This window comes from Chironomus tepperi, unplaced genomic scaffold, assembly GCF_022539635.2.
Source record: "Chironomus tepperi strain 1889 unplaced genomic scaffold, CSIRO-AGI_Ctep_v1 contig_84, whole genome shotgun sequence".
NCBI lineage: Eukaryota > Metazoa > Arthropoda > Insecta > Diptera > Chironomidae > Chironomus > Chironomus tepperi.
The window spans coordinates 368,009-387,965 of NW_027226206.1; the positions used below are offsets into that span (position 1 = coordinate 368,009).

At 31.6% G+C, this 19,957-nt stretch overlaps 4 protein-coding genes across 6 annotated transcripts; 3 read left to right on the top strand and 1 right to left on the bottom strand.

Annotated features, from left to right (window-relative positions):
• The first annotated feature begins 2,532 nt into the window (after nt 1-2,532).
• On the top strand, nt 2,533-4,846 carry LOC139085822 (uncharacterized). Of its 2 annotated transcripts, none has more exons than XM_070633989.1 (3): nt 2,533-2,945; nt 3,164-3,571; nt 4,532-4,846. In XM_070633989.1, the coding sequence occupies exons 1-3, from the start codon at nt 2,708-2,710 to the stop codon at nt 4,606-4,608; spliced, it is 723 nt and encodes a 240-aa protein (XP_070490090.1). In that variant the 5' UTR covers nt 2,533-2,707; the 3' UTR covers nt 4,609-4,846. The 2 variants fall into 2 exon arrangements, with proteins under 2 accessions (XP_070490090.1, XP_070490089.1); XM_070633988.1 differs by having other exon boundaries at nt 2,536-2,945; nt 3,164-3,577.
• Nucleotides 4,847-9,047: 4,201 nt separating this feature from the next.
• LOC139085823 (pupal cuticle protein 36-like) lies at nt 9,048-10,352 on the top strand. Its single transcript, XM_070633990.1, has 2 exons — nt 9,048-9,261; nt 10,014-10,352. The coding sequence occupies exons 1-2, from the start codon at nt 9,140-9,142 to the stop codon at nt 10,252-10,254; spliced, it is 363 nt and encodes a 120-aa protein (XP_070490091.1). The 5' UTR covers nt 9,048-9,139; the 3' UTR covers nt 10,255-10,352.
• Nucleotides 10,353-11,529: 1,177 nt separating this feature from the next.
• LOC139085859 (ubiquitin-protein ligase E3B) lies at nt 11,530-16,704 on the bottom strand. Its single transcript, XM_070634037.1, has 12 exons — nt 16,362-16,704; nt 15,362-16,295; nt 14,211-15,162; nt 13,849-14,144; nt 13,580-13,774; nt 13,327-13,442; nt 13,117-13,265; nt 13,000-13,053; nt 12,825-12,936; nt 12,657-12,736; nt 12,015-12,120; nt 11,530-11,931 (listed from the first exon to the last, which is right to left on the bottom strand). Exons 1-12 carry the CDS (start codon nt 16,529-16,531, stop codon nt 11,847-11,849), a joined length of 3,249 nt encoding a protein of 1,082 aa, XP_070490138.1. The 5' UTR covers nt 16,532-16,704; the 3' UTR covers nt 11,530-11,846.
• Nucleotides 16,705-17,299: 595 nt separating this feature from the next.
• Art7 (arginine methyltransferase 7) lies at nt 17,300-19,726 on the top strand. Of its 2 annotated transcripts, XM_070634011.1 has the most exons (4): nt 17,320-17,350; nt 17,432-17,637; nt 17,697-18,124; nt 18,188-19,726. In XM_070634011.1, the coding sequence occupies exons 2-4, from the start codon at nt 17,481-17,483 to the stop codon at nt 19,583-19,585; spliced, it is 1,983 nt and encodes a 660-aa protein (XP_070490112.1). In that variant the 5' UTR covers nt 17,320-17,350; nt 17,432-17,480; the 3' UTR covers nt 19,586-19,726. The 2 variants fall into 2 exon arrangements, with proteins under 2 accessions (XP_070490111.1, XP_070490112.1); XM_070634010.1 differs by having other exon boundaries at nt 17,300-17,637.
• The last annotated feature ends 231 nt before the right edge of the window (nt 19,727-19,957 follow it).

Genomic DNA, 19,957 nt, shown 5'->3' on the forward strand with positions numbered 1-19,957 from the left:
TTGTGAAATTTTGGGTATACCGAGCGAGACAAATGAAGGAGGCTCGGCCAGGAAGCTTTTAAGGCTCCATTAAGCCCCTTTTATTAGCATCAAACACCAAAATTAGTTTTACGTTCGTATGGTGATTAGTTCCTATTGATCCATTGTGAATCATATGACGTTAATAAAGTAGTTGGATAGGTTTCTGTTCCTGGCCAGAAAGGCTACTTCTGTCAAATTCTTGTGTTATTGATCTGCCTCCTTCTCTACGGTTATTCGTCAACCTTCATATGGATGTCGTAATAAGGCGGCTTCCATTTGGTGTTAATAACGTTTGATGTAGCTTTGAAGCCTTCTCCATTTGTGCCGCTCGGGTATGAACTCATATTTTTAGATGAACCTTTCTTTCACCGTTGAAACTTTACAGCTGCTTTTTCTTTTGCTTCGCCAAGTAAAGACAGTTTTGAAGCATTAAGAAGAGATTTATTTTCGTAATCCTGTTTCAGGCTTCAAAGCTTTGGCTTGTATTAACAAAATTATCATCACTGATGTATCAAAAATCTTCAAGATTCAAGAAGATAAGATAAATTTTGTTAATAATGATGAGTGTTCATAAATTTTTCTATTTTTATTCAATTGATTAAGCACGTGATATTGAAGTTAAAAATCTTGCAAAAAGGTTTAAAATAAAAAAGATCGAATTCAATTATAATCCTTTCTTTCTCTTAACATACCTAACTGAATTTTAGATTTTGTTTCAGGGGAACGATTGGAAATTACGTAATGCAAAGGGTGTATTCAGGAGGGAGAGGTTGCGAAGGTTTGGCCACCATTTCAACGTTCGTTTTGGTAGGGTTTATTGAGGGAAAAATCCAAATTTTTGTTCTCCTTCTCCCACATCTGTACATTGCGTAACTATCAAAAGTTCTCTCAGACATCCTTTCGATAATTTCTATTCATTTAAGCTTTTTTACAATTTCAGTTTTTATTAGAAGTTCGCTTTTTCTATTTGTATTTTAGGAGTAAGATACAGAGTTAGAACAATGGTGTATGGTGTATATTAAGTGAATTTATACATCAGTGAAATAAAGTCATACTCGAAATCTAGTCGAGTTGACTTTGATTTGATTTTTTTCAGTGGACTTCGAGTCTAATTCATTTTCTCGAGTCAATTCTAAGTTTGACTGCACAATTCAGGCTTATTTTCTTTTTCATAGCAGCTGGCGAATATCAACTCTGATAATAAATTCCAAAACTTTTGACAAGTCAAACAAAATATTTTTTTGTTTGTAAAACAATCGAAAGAAGCCTAAAAAAAGTCTCGTAACGTAATAATTCAACCCTCTAATCAAAATGAATTGTTTTGTTTCTTACAACAGCATCTGAATGAAGTTTACTAAATGAAGGGACTATTTCAATTCAATTCAAAAATTCAGATCATAATTCTTTAAAAAAAATACATATTTTTTGAACTGGAAAAAAGCCACAATTTAAATAAAGTCATGAATTGAATAGAAAATGTTATGTACTTGAAAATGTTTCATCATAATTTATGTAGGATGAAAATTTAAGTCCTTGAACATTACAACTTTGTTAAATTTAGTTTTTAGTGCATTCTTTTTTAAAAAAAAGTTTTGTCTATCCACATCGTGGAGAGTGCGGACTATCAATATTTGCTAAGTTTAAGTGCTTAAATTAATGATTTTTTAACTTTACGTATTAACTTTGATTTAAGCACTATATTAAGAGTTTAGAGCTGATTTGAATCGTACTGAATCTTTTTCTGTAAGTTACGAACTTAAATCTTGTATTATGTTGCTGTACAAAAATGCGCATAAATCCGTCGATCAACAACAACATGACTTTAAACATTTCTTAAAGCATAATACCTAAAATAAAATTGACATATCTAGGCAACCTTTGAAATAACGTTTTTATTCATTCATCTTTATGTTTTAGAAACGGAATGTTTATATTGCTTAATTTTTATAAAGAAAAAGTTAAAGGGATTTTCCATAAAAAAGTTCAATTCTGTTTGAGAAACAAAAAATTTAAAGTTTTGTATCCTTAACAATATTTACACAAAAGAACATTTCTGTTTCCTATAAACGGAACCATCGGAGAGATCTGCTCATGACAAATTTCGGATACATGCCAGTCCTATAGGAAACTGGTAAAGCCTGAGAAATTTGTTTAAAAAAGATTGAAATTTACAATTCCTTACTGATTCTTCTAGGAATTCTTTACCAATTTTAAAATTTGATTGATTTTCTAAAAAATATTTTTATATTTTCTGTCAGACACGAGATGATGAGATGGATAAGAAGAAGTAACATATTTTTTTACTCTATTCACATTTAAATTTTTGTGCTTCTTAAGTGGAATATGTAAAATAATATAAATAAGCTTATGCTACATTGCATACGAAATTAACACACGACAATTCTGATTGGCTTTTCCTTTAATTTATGGATCTTTCTTACTACTTACTTATATTTTGTGCTTCGATTCTAATGTATAAATATCCTCAATAATTGAGCAAAATTTATCAGTTCATCGTTGAGTTTTATGGGAGTCATTAGTAATTTATAGTTTGTTGGCAATAGAACTCTCAAGTGTCAATTATTAAATTATTGTTATTGCTTCTTCCTTCTTTACGTATAATATTTATATAATTTAATTTATTTGTGTTTATACTAAATCGATCAATTCAAAAAAATAAGGCAATATGAAGTGCATTATTGGAATTTTAGTACTTGCAGTTGGTGCATTTCAAATGATCTCAGGTGGTCCAATTAGAAGTAGTGGAATGGTTTTCTACCAGCCAGAATACTATAATGCACACAGAGCATTTGTAATGCAATATGCAAGTCAACCCGTCAAGTCATATCGTAGACAAGGACAAGCCTCAGGAGTGAGTGCATTTGCATCTGGCAAGAAAATCGCAACAGGAACTTTTCTCAGACGTAAGTTTGTGTATTACTTACTTAGTTCGCTAGTTGTACAGATCAATTGTGGTTCATGGAATCCTTCAGATGGTGTCTGAAGCTGGCTTCCGTCTGCCAAGTGTAATACTGTCACTGTCGACAGATTCCTTCCAAGAGTTCTTTGGTCGCCCACATTCATGTCCATCTCATTATATCTAAAATAAAGAAAATATTATTAATTATTGAACAATTTACAGAGGAAGAAACTGAAGATCCACATGTCGCACACTCAGTAGCTGAAGCATATCCAGGTGGTCCACCACAACAACATTCTGATGAAGATAATACTGAAGTAGCACTTGATGAAGAACAATCACCAGAAAATATCATCCCACCAGAAAACATCATTCCACCAGAAATTGCCCATGATGATCCTAATGACGAAATTCCAGAAGCACCTGTTGCAGTCATTCCAAATAAGAATAACAAAAAGACACCACCTGTTGCAAATGATGAAGAAGAAGAAGAGGACGAGGAAGAAGAAGAAGAGAAAAATGTTGTGAAACGAACGAAAAATCGCGCCGCATCAGGAACAACGTATTTCCCCGTATCATTTGGATCGACAAATGGAGGAGCTATTGCCATCGCAAACAGCTATTCAACAGGTAAAGGTGAGAATATCATTGTAATTTCATACGCAAATAGAAAATGTGTTGCTTTATAAATTCAATGTCAATTTTTGCGGGGAAAAAATTTCGCGTCTCGAGAGCATCAAAGGTATCGACTTTCAAAAATTTAATGCTTTAGACGCCAATAGGATTGAGCAATTAAAATTTAATTAAATTTTCTTTAAAGCTTTCGCATCGAGCGTGACAAAAATTTTCATAAATTTCACATTGACGAACATTCAATGATTCGATTAGTGTTTGATTGCTATTGGATTAAAATAACTTTTAAAAGTTACTCGAAAAGCAATTTAAAGTTTAATTGAGTTTGAGCGAGTAAATAATAGTGAATAATATGTAACAAAAATGTGACTATTTGCTGAAAAACAACATATTTAATAGTTTTTTAAATGCTATTAAAGTCAATTTTGCATCGTACACTAAACATATGTACATAAGCCCTGTTGGATGCGGAATAGGAGAGGATTTATCTAGTCTTTTATTCCTTTATTGATGCATTCTGTGTATAAAAAGATTAAAGCATTTGGTTTATGTATAATAACTGCAAGAGCGTATTTAGAGGAAGGGATAGGGGAGGAGGTAGGTTAAAAGTGTCAAACCTCCTCATACTTCCTTGTTTAACAAAATTATTCAATTGGCTAGGATTTTTCGAGACCAAAAAACCCCTGTAATACATGCATTCCATATTCAAATACCCCGCTCTCCAGCCCCCTCTTCGTCAAAACATTACTGGTTTTGCCCCTCAGTAACTCTAAAGTATTATGTGTTGCGAACAACAAATCTAAACCCAAACTCAAATTACTTTTAGTACCAAATCATTTGCAAAAGTAATACATTCAAGAAATTATTCATCAAAATAGATCACATTACTATAAACATCCAATGCTAATGCTTAAATTGACCCCTTATAAATCGTTATCATTTAATTTCATTGATTAGGTGGAACTGCCTCATCTCGTGCCACAGCATACGGATCACCAGCAAAATCAAAATCTAAACGACGAAATGAGCAATGAGTAAGCACTTACTTGACCCGAAACGCTAAAAATAACTTTAATGATGATAACTGCCAAAATATGTAAACATGTACATGACACATAAAGGAGGGGAAGTTTGATTAGGCTATCGCCGCGGTCTTCTCCCGAAAATTTCTAAATAATTTTAATAAATTTTATTCTGTGTAATAAAATGAGGCAAAGAAAAATTACAAAAAAAAATGTTGATAATAAAAACAAAAGTAAATATAAATATAAATGGAAATGAATTAATGAAATTTGGGTCTGCTTTGATGTGTCTAGGTTTTTTTTTGTTATTCGTTTGATTATCATAAATTGTTTTCCTAAATTTGGCACAGACATAATAGATTGGAGCAATCAAAAACAAAAGCAATCTTTTTGTTATTATTGCTGTAGAAATTTTAATTTTTAAGTCTTTAATTCCTGTACTGCAACTTTTTGATACATTTTCGCATTGTTTTATTCATTGTGTTATTTGTAATCATTTACATAACATCAGCAGTACAATAACACACACTGATTATGTATCAAAGACCTTGAATTCAAACCTTTTGAGTGTTTAAATGCTTGAATGAATTACATTTTATCCCTTATTCTCATTTTTCTTGTTAAACGAGATATTCTTCATGCATACAAATATGTTCTTAACAGATTCTCAGTTACTGTTCAGTATAAGATACTATGAAATTAATTATAATGTCAATAGGTGTATTCTTCTTATTATTGTTTGGTTTTTAGCACATTTGTATGCATAGTGAAGCCGTTATGTTAATTTTACTTAATTGACTGACTGACTGATTGATTTATTATTCATAAAATTATAAATTCATTTACCATCTGTTATGTAATTACTTATCAGTGCTGTAAGTTTATGAGAATGTTTTGAACTTTGATTGCTTGGCTTCTTTAAGTTCTTAATGGAGTATTTTTGTAATTGTCTGATAATAGCACTTAAATTTTGACTCAGACAAAAACAGAATTAGAGAAATAATGTAAAATGAATGTTACTGTAAACGGGTCTACACATTAATAAACTAGGTCTCATTCTAATAATCTAAATATTACATAATTATTGTAATCATGTTCCTTTGTAGATGTTACAACAAAAGACTTCATCTGACTCTGTTTCTGGTCCTGTCACTTAGTTTGAACAAATCATCAATGTACGTACAACATTCAGCTGATATTCTTTCACAACTGTCATGTACCAAGTAGCTGTTGAAGCTTCTGTTCATCGTTTCTTGCAATGTAACAAACTTGTGTTTCTGTCCAATTTCTGTCACAGCCAAGACATTTCTTTATTTCGAAGTGTCTATCCTTGTTGATGTCTTGTTAACCTGCTTTACACAGAAGCTTCTCAATTGAAGACCAATCTTCTGGATTCCCATTCCACTAAATCTCAAGAATCCTTCTACAGCGACTATTGACTTAAACTTCCAATCTGTGTTTGACTTCGATGGTAGCAAGTTATGCGCTTTAGCAATTACAATCTCCTAGAATAATTCGAGTAGAAATTAAATTTAATAAAATATCTTTCAATTTTAATGTCCCATAAATGTTCAAATAGTAATGGTTTTGTAATTGTACTGGGGTCAAACTATACCAAATCGTTTAACGATGATAATACTGATGTTTATTCTTTAAAGTTCTAATAAAGACTGAACTTTTGTATGAAAAAGGGTTTTCAACTATGTACAATAAATATTATTCAAATCTCAAATGAACGTTATAACAAAAGGAGTTTTAAGCATTGTGATATTCTTTGATTTATCTAAGAAATTATGATTTATTTTATATATGCAATAAAAGCATTTATATTTATACGAGTAGTGTTATGAGATGATAACACGAAACGTTATTTATAAACTTTGCCTAAAGCAATTGCTTACAAATGTGATAAGTAGTTGTTCAACCGCAAAGCAAATATTGTAATTTGGATTAACTTCTAATCTCGTTTCCAAAAGTTTTACAGTCAGTGAAAATTACAATTGTAAATAGTCTAAACTTAGCAATATCAAACTTAAAGATCTCTTGTTTCATGCTATAAAACAGAAAAATTTTATTGCAACGATTTACGCATCAGGTTTTGCAATTCATATAGGTATATCTATCGGAGAAAAGGAATAAAAATAAAATAAAACTCGTTTGTGCTGAAAGTACAGTTCTTATTCTTTTTATTCTTCTTCTACGCCCAAAGACGATATTTCTTCTCTATCTTTGTCCATAATCCACCATAAAATAATAAGTTATAATCTTCCTCACAAATGTTAATAATAGTGTGAATTAGTGATTTTAAAACAATTAATATTCAATTAAGAACGAATTTATTTGTCTTGGTAATACAACAACAAAATATTTTTCAAGTCTGAGACTTGATAGCTTGGATAATTTTGGAGTTCTTTGAAAAATAAACAACTTAAGTTATCATCGTGTCTTGTCAAATTGTTTTTATCTTCTCTTGTGTCTTCCCAGAAGTCACAAAATGTCTGTGTGATTTCCTAAATTCTGATTAAATTTTTTTTATGGTGAATTTCCGACCGTTTTCATGTTTAAAAGAACTTGTTAAGAAGTTTCAATGACAGTTGTATATTTTTTATTGAAATGTTAAAGGATTCTTTTGATAAACATTGAGAAATACTTTATCTAAAGGAGTGCTTTCCAAAAAAATCTGCGTCATAGCGCGACTTGGTGATAATTCTCGACCAAAACTGCATACGTCATACGATTCATGTAGTTTGGGCAACCTGTGTGTCGCGGCACACTTGAGTTTCGTCAATTTTCTTTTGAAATGCCATGAATCATATGAGGTTTCTGTAGAGACTAATAACCAAGGTGCGCCACGAAAAATAAAAGGTTGCCCACCCCTAGATTCTAAGGTTCAATCTCCAAAAAATATTCTCTGTCGATGCAAATAACAGAAAAAAGTCAACTAAGTCTTTAAAATTACCAAATCACTCACAAATCACGTCTTTAAGAATAAGATTTCTATACTTTCTCTTTCCTGAGTCGTGAATTTTTCGTATAGACATATTCAAAGAGTGTTAAACAGCTCTAAATAAACAAAACTTGTTCCCAAAAAATGTTGCAATTCTTAATAAATTTTTGTTGAGGGTGTCATTTCTAGTATTGTATACATAAAAGCTACGTGTTCATCATTAAGTCAATGTTCATCATTTACGAATAACCCCATAGTGAACGACTTCTTGTTGAATATTCTTATTCTTGAATTGATTATTTTAATAAGATGCATATCCAATCCACATTAAAATTTTGCTACCGTTGTTGAATTTACAGTTTTAATAAACTCATGTTTTATTGAACGCTGATATTATTCCTGACCTATTCCTACATTTTCCGTTAAACTCTGTCTCATTTTAATCTGGTACGCTTACAGTTTCTAATCACATACTGTCACTAGATTAAGAATATTTTCATCATTTTTTTTGGTATTTCCAATTATTCATGTTTATTTTTTTTTCCAAAAGATCAGAAAAGTTCAATTTAATTCTGAAGCAAATTATGTAAAATCTGTTTACATGTGAATAGAGAACTGCTTGTCAATGTACTAAATTAATCGCATCATCAAATTCCCAATAAACATTATCATATAGTCGCTAATATTAATCATCGATTAAAAGTGGAAATTTTGAAAAGGGAATTACTAGTAGTTCAATAATCACATTACTTATCACGTTCAGACAGTTAATAGGAATCGTAGATTGTTTACTACAGATTGCAGCATCATTTACTACTTCTGGTAGTTGATTGGATGTCTTTTAGTACCTAATCGAGGTTTATGAAGATTTGCACTGCTTATGATACTTTCTTTATTCGTTTCCATCTTGTATCAATATGCCTTAACTCTATTATAGATGCGTATTTTTCTGTTACTTTTTAATGACCCATTTCGTAGAATTAAAGTGTATGGAAAATATAATTTACATATAAAACCACTATTTACACAGTATTAATTGGTTTTGGGGAATACCAGCTATGAAACTCAACGAGTACGTATGAAGAACCTCGAGGGAATTTTTTGTTGAGTGTTTGGATTCATTTATTGGACATTAATGTATTGAAAATACTTACTTAGTTTTCATGTTTTCAAATTTAATTATCACAGAAATATATACACCCGGTTTAAGCTTTGCTTTGTTTCTTCATCTTCAACTGGTTATTTTTTTTCCTTCTTTAAATGTGTGACTGTACTTTCCGTCGACGTTGAATGTTTTACCTCATACATACATACATACATGTATTAACAAAAGCCTCTCTCCTTATCATGTCCCATGCACAATATTATTGTTATTTTGTTTTTCCATATATTTCTTACTTAAAAAACTTGATTGTCGTAGTTTGTCTTGTTTCTTTCTTGATTATCATAGAGCATCACTTTATTTTTCAAAGCAACGTTGGAGTATAAAAGTGCCGGGAGATTCACTCAATTACCTCAGTTTGATTCAAAGCTTGTTTGAGACACTTCAATTATTATTTTCGTTAAAACTAAGTTAATTCCTTTAATTATTTCAAAATGAAATTCTTCGTAGTACTTTTTGCCTTGATTGCCGCTGCCGTTGCCCGTCCACAATTCTTCCCAGGTGGTGGATTCAGCGGTGGTGCTGCTAACGCAGCTGCCGGTTCACAAACATTCAAGTAAGTTTCGTCATTTTTAATGTTAATTATTATTCAGTGTTAAATATTTTAAACAAGAAAAGTCAATAAGTGTCATCAAAAGACCTTAAAATATTTAGACATAAATGTATACATAAGAATTTCGCAAGTAGATTATGTAGCCATTAACATTAGTGTTTAACAAGATTATAAAAAAAAAATAACAATAATAAAAAAGAAGCTATTTCCATAACAAGTTTGTTGACCGGAGAGTGGATAAACCTGATTTAACATTATTGTTATTTTTATAACAAACCAGAACAAACATTTTCAAGGAGAAGTTCAAGGAATCGAAAAGAAAGTATATGGGCTTTGTATATTCCCATTGTATGTGGTTGTATACATAAATCTTTCCAATTTCTTGTTTTCTTTGTGAATCCTGTATACATAAAATGAACTAAATTTGATTAGATAGGCTCACGAATCTTAATTCTGTTAGGCATTTTTAAGGGGTTATCGGTTATCATGATACATGATTATCATGTAACACGTAATGTGTTTTGAAATATTTATGTAGAATATTATAATCTTGTTTGGTTTAGACTTTAAATTTTTGTGCTTACACTCAAAATACTCCTGATGTGTAAATAAGCATCCACTTTTAATAAATAAATCTAAGAATATGCGAAGCTTGATATGCTTAAATATTTCTCAGTTGACGTAATTTTCTTTAAATTTGAAATACACGACGTGGTTCTTTAATTCTATTATTTTCTTCTTGTTTCTCCCAATAGTGCTGGTGGTCCATTCGGAGGTGGATTCGGTGGAAGTGCCAGTAACGCTGCTGCTGGATCACAAACATTCAATGCTGGCGGTCCATTCGGTGGATTCTCAGGAAGCGCTGCCAACGCAGCTGCTAGCTCACAATCATTCAATGCAGGACAACCAGGTTTCGGATTCCCAGGTGGTTTCGGTGGTGGATTCTCAGGAAGTGCATCAAACGCTGCCGCAGGAACACAATCATTCAGCGGTTAAATGAATCAAACATCTTATCTTTAGATCTTACGTCTATTTATATATACAATATTTTTTTTGTATTGTATTTAATAAAAAAATTCTGATTTTAAAACTTATCCAATTTGTCTTAATTATTAATAGCCTTATTATGGACATTACAGACGTAAAACGAAATCCCTTAGTAAACATTTATAAAACATAATTAACTCTAGCATGAAGAAACTTTATCCACAGAGGAATATTACTTGGTCTTTTGACTATAAATTGTAACGATTCTCACTTGACCAGATGTGACATGAAAATAATATAATTTAATGAATTTTTGATGTCAAAAATTTGTATATTTGAAGCACAGCTATCATAAATTTACGATGAATTCAATCGGGTCAATACAAGAAAATCTGTAAGGATGTCCATGTTAGGAATAAAATTCTAAGGACTATGGGGGATTGAAAAGATGTAGCAGTAATGATGTGTGACGTAAATTTGTAAGAATATTCCTTGAATTAATCGCTGTATTATGAATAAAATTTCCCGAACTGCACTACGTGTTCACTAGGTTATCGCTGTATTCATGGTGGGACGCGAAATTCCCCTACAGGCACCATGACGACTGATTTTGATCCATCTATACGTTGAGAAATAAGGTTCGTCGCTTTGTGCTGCTCGGGTTACACTTCCTTCAATTCCTATTTATACTGACTGTTTATGAAGCAATTTTGTATGTATTTATTTTTGAAAAATCCAATACCAATTACTTAATTTAATGTGCCTCATTATTTTGTTGTGCTTCATTTGATACAAGCATTTCCCCTAAATCAAATCGTTGTGAGCTTTTACGAGATTTCAATTGTATTCCCATAAATAGAATTTAAAGGTAGAATATTTTTAAGCTTGATGCACACAGTTGGTTTCGTTTTAGTTCCATAAATACAAACTATGATGCTCAGATATCTCGACTTGTGCATTTTAGGAAGCCTTACATTTATGATGCTATTTCAAGATGTATGTATTTACTGTCGTAAAGATCAGACGTTATCCATGAAATCTGTCTGAAGATGTTAACAGCTGATTCTGACGCTTGCTTCAAACTGTTGATTTCCAAACACAATCATGTCTCTATCAACTACTTCCTTCCAAGAATTCTTTGATCATGTCACTTTTCTTGACACTCTATATTGATTTTCCTCAATCTCGTATGCATTGAAAATTTGATTACTTTAATTTGGATCCAACAAAACTTGAGTCCGGAGGTATTTTGATGCTTCATCCACATAGGCACATTAATCTGGCTTTATCTCATTTTGTATTTATTTATATATTACATATATCAAACATTACATTTCATAAATAGATAGAATAATATAAATTTTGTTACATTTTTATATACTTATGAAACGAACCGTGCATAATTCGTCAAACATTCAAAGTTAAAACAAATATTCTATACTTTTTTTTCTCTCATTTTCACGTTCACCTAATAAACGAGGAATGAATAACACCAAGCGAAAATTTTGTGAAGCAAGCTACATGTATCTTTTATCCACTTCTTCTCCTTTTTTTTATCACAGAGTAAACCCAATTTATATTTTTTTTTCACAAAATTTTCTTTATGATAATTCGAATCCTGTGTTGCTTGTGATGGCATACCTTAATTTATCTCTCAATATGCTCTTTTTTTGGTAGTTAGGGAGTCTGTTATTGGATGAGAAATAATAAATATAAACAGAAATCAATATTGACCTTATATTAATGGCATTCATTTATCAAGACATTACTTTAAAAGATTGAAACATGTTGAACTTGTTGGTAATCTCGTTTGAATTGCTGGTTCCTTTTTACGTATTGTAAAGAATCCTCGTATAACACTTCCGATTGTATCACCTGTAAGGATTTAGATCATTTTATAGGGATGGATATTTTAAAACTATTAAATATAGCCTAAATTGATGTAGCAACTCATTCCCTTCATTTAGAACAGACGTTTTTAAATCATGGCAGTAATTAAGCTTCATTTTTCATCTCACTAAAGTTTTTCTGATGCTAATCAGATTATAATTGATAGAATGAGATTCCTGTAATGGCCTATCAACGGTTAATCATCAACGGGATGCAGTAGTAAGGGGGATACAGAAATTGTATAAATTATATGTGTCACTTTGCCACATAACCATCCAACCGGAAATTAGTTGACGTGGGTTCAAGTCCCACTTGGGATCCGTTATTCTGATAGATCAGCAGTAGTGAAAATAACATCCAAACACAAAATGAACCATCATCAATGAATACATAATTCATCTTTTGATTAGAGTAATTTGCTTCTGTTCATTTTCAGTCTCGTATTGTCCATTCAAATGGATCTTTAAAAGGTGATTTTTGAGATTTCATTTATCGAGGTCTGACTATGCTAGAATTCTTACCTGTATCTTCTTCTTCGGATACTTCTACACATCTTATACTGAACTGAGGTTCCATATGTGAAAAACCCAAAAGAGGAGGCCTGTAGAGCAACAAAATTAACATAAAGGTTAAATTTCTTTTCCTTTTATAAACTTTATGTAGAAACATTTTATGGGGTAAAAAAATACCTTGAACAGCTTGTCACAAACTTCAAAAACAATCGTCTTTCTTCTTCAGTAAAATCTTTTGCAAGGATATCCCAAAGCCAATTTATTAGTCTATGGCTATCATGGTAGCCACCTACATTCATAAAGAAATAAATATGTGTATAAAGAAAATATCAAGCATGTAATCAACACTTACCAAAATATTGCGTATGTTTCCGAAGATCCTTTAAGTCTAGTGGACTCGTGTCACCTGAAATAAATTGTGAAACGTGTTACATTGATTTATTTGAGTACGGTATATATTGATTCTTACCGGAAATAAGTCTTTGTAATTCATTTGTAGAAAACAAAGCAAGCCATTCAGGATTTATAATACTCCGGAAGCCACGAATGAATGCTGTTGACTGTTCAGATATTTGTGTATGCATCCGAAAGAATGCCATACTATGGATATAGTTAATCCTAATCAAATAGATAACAATGTCATTTATTTTCATACACAAGTCAGATGAATTATACTAACCTATTTTCATTGGTAACAGCAGTCAGTCTTCCACTCGGAAATAATTCATGAGTGACTACTTTTCCCATTATGTCCTCGTCCACAGAGAATGTCAAACCTAAATCCGAGACATCACCCTGGATAATTGTGTGAAAAAGAGAATTAATAGCGGATATGATTATTTACAACTGACGTCCATCAAAAAATGGAACTTTCATCCCACATTTAAATGTTGGACGTCATCATTAAACAATACCTTAAAACTTCTACTTACCTCATAGTGCTTTATGAATGACAAATTTCTATATAGTTCATTATCTAATGATGAGAGTTCATCTATGCATGAATATAGAGCTTGTTGTGTCTGACCAAGTACTAGAGATAGAAAAAATGATGCAAATGGCACGTCAACTAAGATCCCCTCATAAACCATTTTCCCCAGCATTTTTCCAACGAATTCAAAGAGTTGCTATTGGATATAAAATGAGAAAAATCCTTGTGTCAAAAATATACATACATAATTGCATGAGCAGCGAATTATACCAAATGATTCTCCTGTAAGTATGACGTGGGTGAAGGATATAAGCGATTCTCAGCTGTTGTTTTAAATAGATTTAAAGATGGATCAAAGACACGCTTTATGGTCTCCTCTAGAAATTCCTTAAAAACTCCATCTTGATCGATTCCAGCTTCGTCTAGACCTTGAGAATTTATGAATCGTACTCGGATGATACCCTTTAAAGCTCTAGGTGGCAATGCTGCTAGCTGTCTATATCCATCTTCAACTATCCTATCTCTATGGACAGTGACTAATGCTGAACTGGAAGCATATGCTGAATCTATAAAAATAATATTTATTTTATAATAACTGGACATCAAGGAAAAGAAAATAATAAAGCACATACCACACAAACCAAGAACAGCTTTTTCATTCTGTACATACTTTCTGAACAAAGAAACCCTTTCCTGATGACTGATAATATGTGGCATTTTTTGCAATAACAGCTGTGCTTGTGCGTGTTTGCTTTTTCCTTTTTCTAGATCCATTAGAAAATATGCTGGTTTGATGTCCTTGATTATCCAATGATTCTCAGGTGCAAATCGTCGTCGATTATCACGACGATATAGACACAATAATAATGTATGCATGGATACAAATAATGGACAGTTGAAAACAACCTTTACATCATAAATATTATCATTGACAGTTTTGTATAATAAATTATTAAGAAAATGTGACAAAACAATGTAGTCTTGTAATGAAAACGTTTTCTCCTGCTCATACATTTCAATGTCATCAAGAATGGTAACATAATGGGTCATTGAATCACAAAATAAGAGTAATAGAAGTCCGGGTGAATTGTTGATGTCGTCATATCGAATGAGATCAATGAAGCTTTTCATTCCTAATGAATTAATTAATTTCCATAAATCTCTCAATATTGATCCATTATAACATATTCCTGACAGAATATCTAATTTTAACTGTGGGAGTGTGTTTAAAGCTTCATAATACATTGCACATGTTGTTGATATTCGATGAACTTCTGGTGAATCGAAAAGCTTTTTGAATGATTTTGAACTTTTATTGATAATGCCACTCTTTAGTTCAATAGCTTTTTTCAAGAAAACATTTGATGAGGAACTAGCACCTGTCGTTGATGATAAATTAACAGACATGTCTTTATCATTTGACTTTTCCAATGACGAAGCAACAGACTTTAAATAATCTCCAAGAAGGATTTTCGTCAATTTATGCCCCCATAATAAATTTATCTGCTTTCGAATTAATGATAAATTTTCATATACAGTCTCAGTGGATTTACTTGCATTATACCATCCCAACAGTTCATGCCACTGAAAATAAATAATTGATTTATATCCGCTTCAAGTATTCAATCATAATAAGAATAGGAAAAAAACTTCACTTAAAACAGAATTTTCTTAGAATACCATAATGCTATTATCATCAGCACGCCTGCAGACGTTATCTCTTGATATTTATATTTGAGTGAAATTATTTCCATTTTATTTGACTTGACAACGTTATACTCACTTGACTACATGTTCCTTTTTGTTCGACAGTGTCTGGAATTGTCTCAAAAAGAAGCTTCATTGTCATCACAATTTGCGGATATGCCAATTCTTGTGCCTTTTCTGTTGACTCCATGTAATAAAGTTGTATGAGATTTGCTGATAATGACAACAATTTAGCTCCTTGAAGAGTGCCAGATATGAATTTGAAATTATCTTTATCATGTATCAAAATCATGCATTTTTCAAAAATCTCTCGACTTTGGAAAGCTTTGAGGGTATCTGGACATAACAGCTCGAGTTGATAGATTAATGCGGGTATGGATAAAATTTGACATATAAATTGTGAAAGAATATTATCAGTAAAATTTCCAAATACTAGAGGTCGCATTGCGAGATTAATCACAGCATTTAATGAAATTGGCTTTAACGTGACGACAGTTCGGCATGTTCCTTTAATTAAAATTGTTCTTAATGTTAAATAAAATCCTTTTTGGATCAAAAATCCAAGAATGTTGTTACAGATTTGTTGCATTGCCGGTTTCATTGCGGCCAATTGCTTATTTTTCATTATAACGAAGCTAAGTGGACACGTAAAAGCTATTAAAGTTCTTAACATTAGTGCCAATGTTACTGTATCTTGATGAATTTCTGGTTTGAGTGTATCGATGACTGTACAACAAATATAAAGAATTTGTTTGATGTGTCTTATCCATGATAAGCTATGGTCCTTATTTAATGCAACAGCTACATAATTTAATTTTAGGGATTCTGAATTAGCACTTGCCAAAAGATATCTACAGATTCTTTCCCAGTTCTCACGATTTGCATCATACTTATCAGGCTTCCAAATGAGAAGATATCGTGAAATTGCATGAAAAGCTTGTAGATTTGGCTTAACTTCTATATCCTCGTCTGTACTTGTAATGTTAGGTATGACATTATTGAAGTTTTGTCTAAAAATCAGATAAAAATTAACTGGATCTTTTCGAAAATTAAAAACATTGTTCTAGAAGACTTACAGAATTGTATCATAAAAATCCTTCCTTGCCTTATATCCACGATAGTTTCGTTGGATAATTAAAGCTGCATACTGTCGTTTTTGTTCCTTTTCCTTCTCTTCAAACCGAGAAATCCGACTTTTTCTTACATTTTCTACGAAGATTTTTTTATTTTTCTCTGATACATCCATTGTTGATGCTATATTTTGTTTAATTTATACTTGATAGCATTTTTGTTGGTTTATAATTATTATACATCCATTTAATTAACTTTTTAAGTAGTTTTTGATGTTTTTTGATGACGACAAGAACTTTATTTTTGCAACTTTATTATTTTTTGTGAAAATTCTGTTTTTGTTGCTCTTTTTCGAATTTTCGAACGAAAAAAATTATGTTATTTAGCCATTTTCATGGCCTTTAGCGCATTTCTTGAGGCGCATAACATGATGAACATGATGTACATTTGTTTTAATAATTTTAATTAAAGAACTTCCAAACGGATTTTATTATTCACGATTATGTTCATTCTCTTGAGTTTCAAAGTATACTAAATTTTTATATGAAGGGGCCTAACAACAGTTTGAAAGGGAAAACTACTAATTCTAGTTGAAAATACAATTCAAATTTCAAATGACAGTTGATAAGATATCAACAGCATTTAGGACAAAGTGACAAAACAATGGAATGTTTTGGTTGAAAAACAGGCTTAAAATGCATAATATTTATGTAAACATCGAAACATATGATACAAACACATTCAAATGATCACTACGCACACTAACAAAGCATTCTTAGTTTTATTAAAATTTTACACTATTTTAACGATGATTTAATTGTTTTTCATCCTTAATCACTTAAATAAAGTTTCAATAATTAACGTAAGTATTAGTAAGGAAGTGTCATTTCTTAATTAAACAGAAATATCACTTGTCTCAAAATAGTTCTGAGTCGAGCTTTGTTTACAAAAGTACATGAATTCTTAATTAATTCGTTTAATACAGAACTAGCCTGTAATTCAAATTATTTTAGTATCTTAAAGAGTTACTAAGTGACTATACAGTATAATTAAGTGAAAGACATTAATTTTGTAGCTTATTTATTAGGATTTTTACTAATTTATACAAATTGACCGGTCCAAGCATGGAGAAAAATGAAGTTTTTGACTATTTTCAAGAGATTGCTCGAAGTGCATTCGCAGACATGCTGCATGATACAGAGAGAAATCAAAAGTATTCTGCTGCATTGAAGGAAACTATCGAAAATGTCAAAAAACAAGGAAAACAAGCTAATGTCTTAGGTGAGTTAATTAATTAATTAGTTTGGGAGAATTATCAATAAATTCATCAAACATTATAGATATTGGCACTGGAACTGGACTACTAGCAATGTTAGCTGCACAACATGGAGCAGATTCAGTTGTGACAATTGAAACATTCTCTCCTGTATCTCAATTTGCTCGAAAAATCATTGACAAAAATGGCTTTAAGGACAAAATTAAAGTAATTAATAAGCATTCGACAGAAGTTAAAGTTGGTGAACATGAAGAAATGAAACAAAAAGCAAATATCCTTGTGGCTGAAGTTTTTGATACCGAATTAATAGGCGAAGGAGCATTAAAGACGTACAACGAAGCTCACAAGCATTTGCTGGACGATGACTGTATCGCAATTCCTCACAAAGCTAATGTCTACATCCAAATTGTGAAGAGCGAACTAGCATCATCCTGGTATACAGTAAACGATATGAAGATTGATGAGGAACAAGTTATTAAAGCACCTGATGATGTAAGACACTGAAAGGTTTAATTTTAATTATAGTTTGTCACGAAGATTTTGATTCCTTAACAGGTCACGAAATGTAGAGGATTATCGTCCATAAATGACATTCAACTTAGCCAATTTCCTTTGAAGGATTTTAAAGCAATTGCAGAACCAGTAAAGATTTGTGAATTTAACTTTTCAAGTAACAAGCTAATTCCAAATGACGAGTCATTCAACTATGCATTTCAATCCAAAGAAGACACAGAATCAGTGATTATATTTTTCTGGTGGGATATCCATATGAATCAAAGTGGAAGCAATCTTTTGAGTTGTGCTCCATACTGGGCTCATCCTGATACGAATCCTATAAATAGTGAAATTGAAAAGAGAAATGGAATACCGTGGCGAGATCATTGGATGCAAGGTTGCTATTACGTTCCTAAATCACTAGAAAAAGGAGTCAATTATGTACTAACGGCAAGTCATGATGAGTTTTCGTGGTTCTTTGATGTTTATAACGAATCAAAAGTGGAGAAAATTGAACGTCCTTTATGTTCATGCTTCTTGCACATATGCAATTCCCGAAATCAAATTATGCAAATGAATGACGAGTCAAAAAGACAAGCTTTTATAAAGCTATTGCGAAATGTCGATTTGAATAACGTTCTATTTATTGGCGACCACAGTTTGGTTTCTTTGATAGCAGCAAGCATAACAACAGCTAAAAAAATTACAGTCTATCAGGAGGATGAACTGTGCTTTAAAAGTCTAAGAAAGTTCATTGAATGCAACAATTTGAATCACAAAATCAATCTCATTAATGATTTGACATATGCAAAGGACATCACTCACTTAATCGCAGATCCATGTTTCAATTCAGCTATACTACCACTCGATAACATAACACAGATATCAACAATCGTTCAGAATTTATGCAAATTAAATCAGCAGCCATTCAAAGTATACCCACAGAGAGCAAGAATTTTCACAGTTCCTGTACATTTTATGAATCTACATAAGATTCGATGGCCACTCGAGTCATCATGTGAGGGATTTAATCACGAGTGCTTTGATGAAGTCGTCGAACTCGCATCAAAAATAGCTGATGATAATGTTGAACCATTTTCATTGTGGGAATATCCATGCTATGCTCTCGGGAAACGATCAAATATTTTTGAGGTCGATTTCAATGAGAATAAAATTTCTCAAGCTGTTACAAATATTGAAATAGATAATTTCTCGAAGAGCTGTAACGGAATGGCATTTTGGATCGAATGGATATTGGATGAAAATGACATCATTATTTCCACTGGTCCATTAAATGAGATTGTATCAGGAGAATTAATAAATTGGAAATTTGACCGTCAAGCGGTCCATTTGATTCACTATAAAGATATTGTGACTGGAATTTTAAAAAGCATCGACATCAAATTTCATTTAAAGGACGAAATTGCATTTGATTTCTCTTATCATTACGAGAAATAGTGTCCAATTACAATATTCTCTTGTATTCTTTTTTATATGATAATAAAATAATGATGCGGATAAGGAAATTTTCCTTGACTTGACAATAAAATGGAAATTCCATAGGAAAAGACTTTCTCCGTATGACTCAAGAAATTTGAACTGGATTTTTGTTCTTACTGTGTGTAAAATGAAAATGTGAAGCTTTTCTAAAAAGCATGTGAGTCATAAAATTTTCATTTTTTTGAGATTTCCTTACACATGGCGTCAAAATGACAAGGTCATTGAATTCACGAATTTCATGCACTCTCATTTATTTATCTCAAATGGAATATATACATTTTCATTTCGAAGTAGCTAGCTTGCTTTACTTTTATCATTTGCATTTTTCTT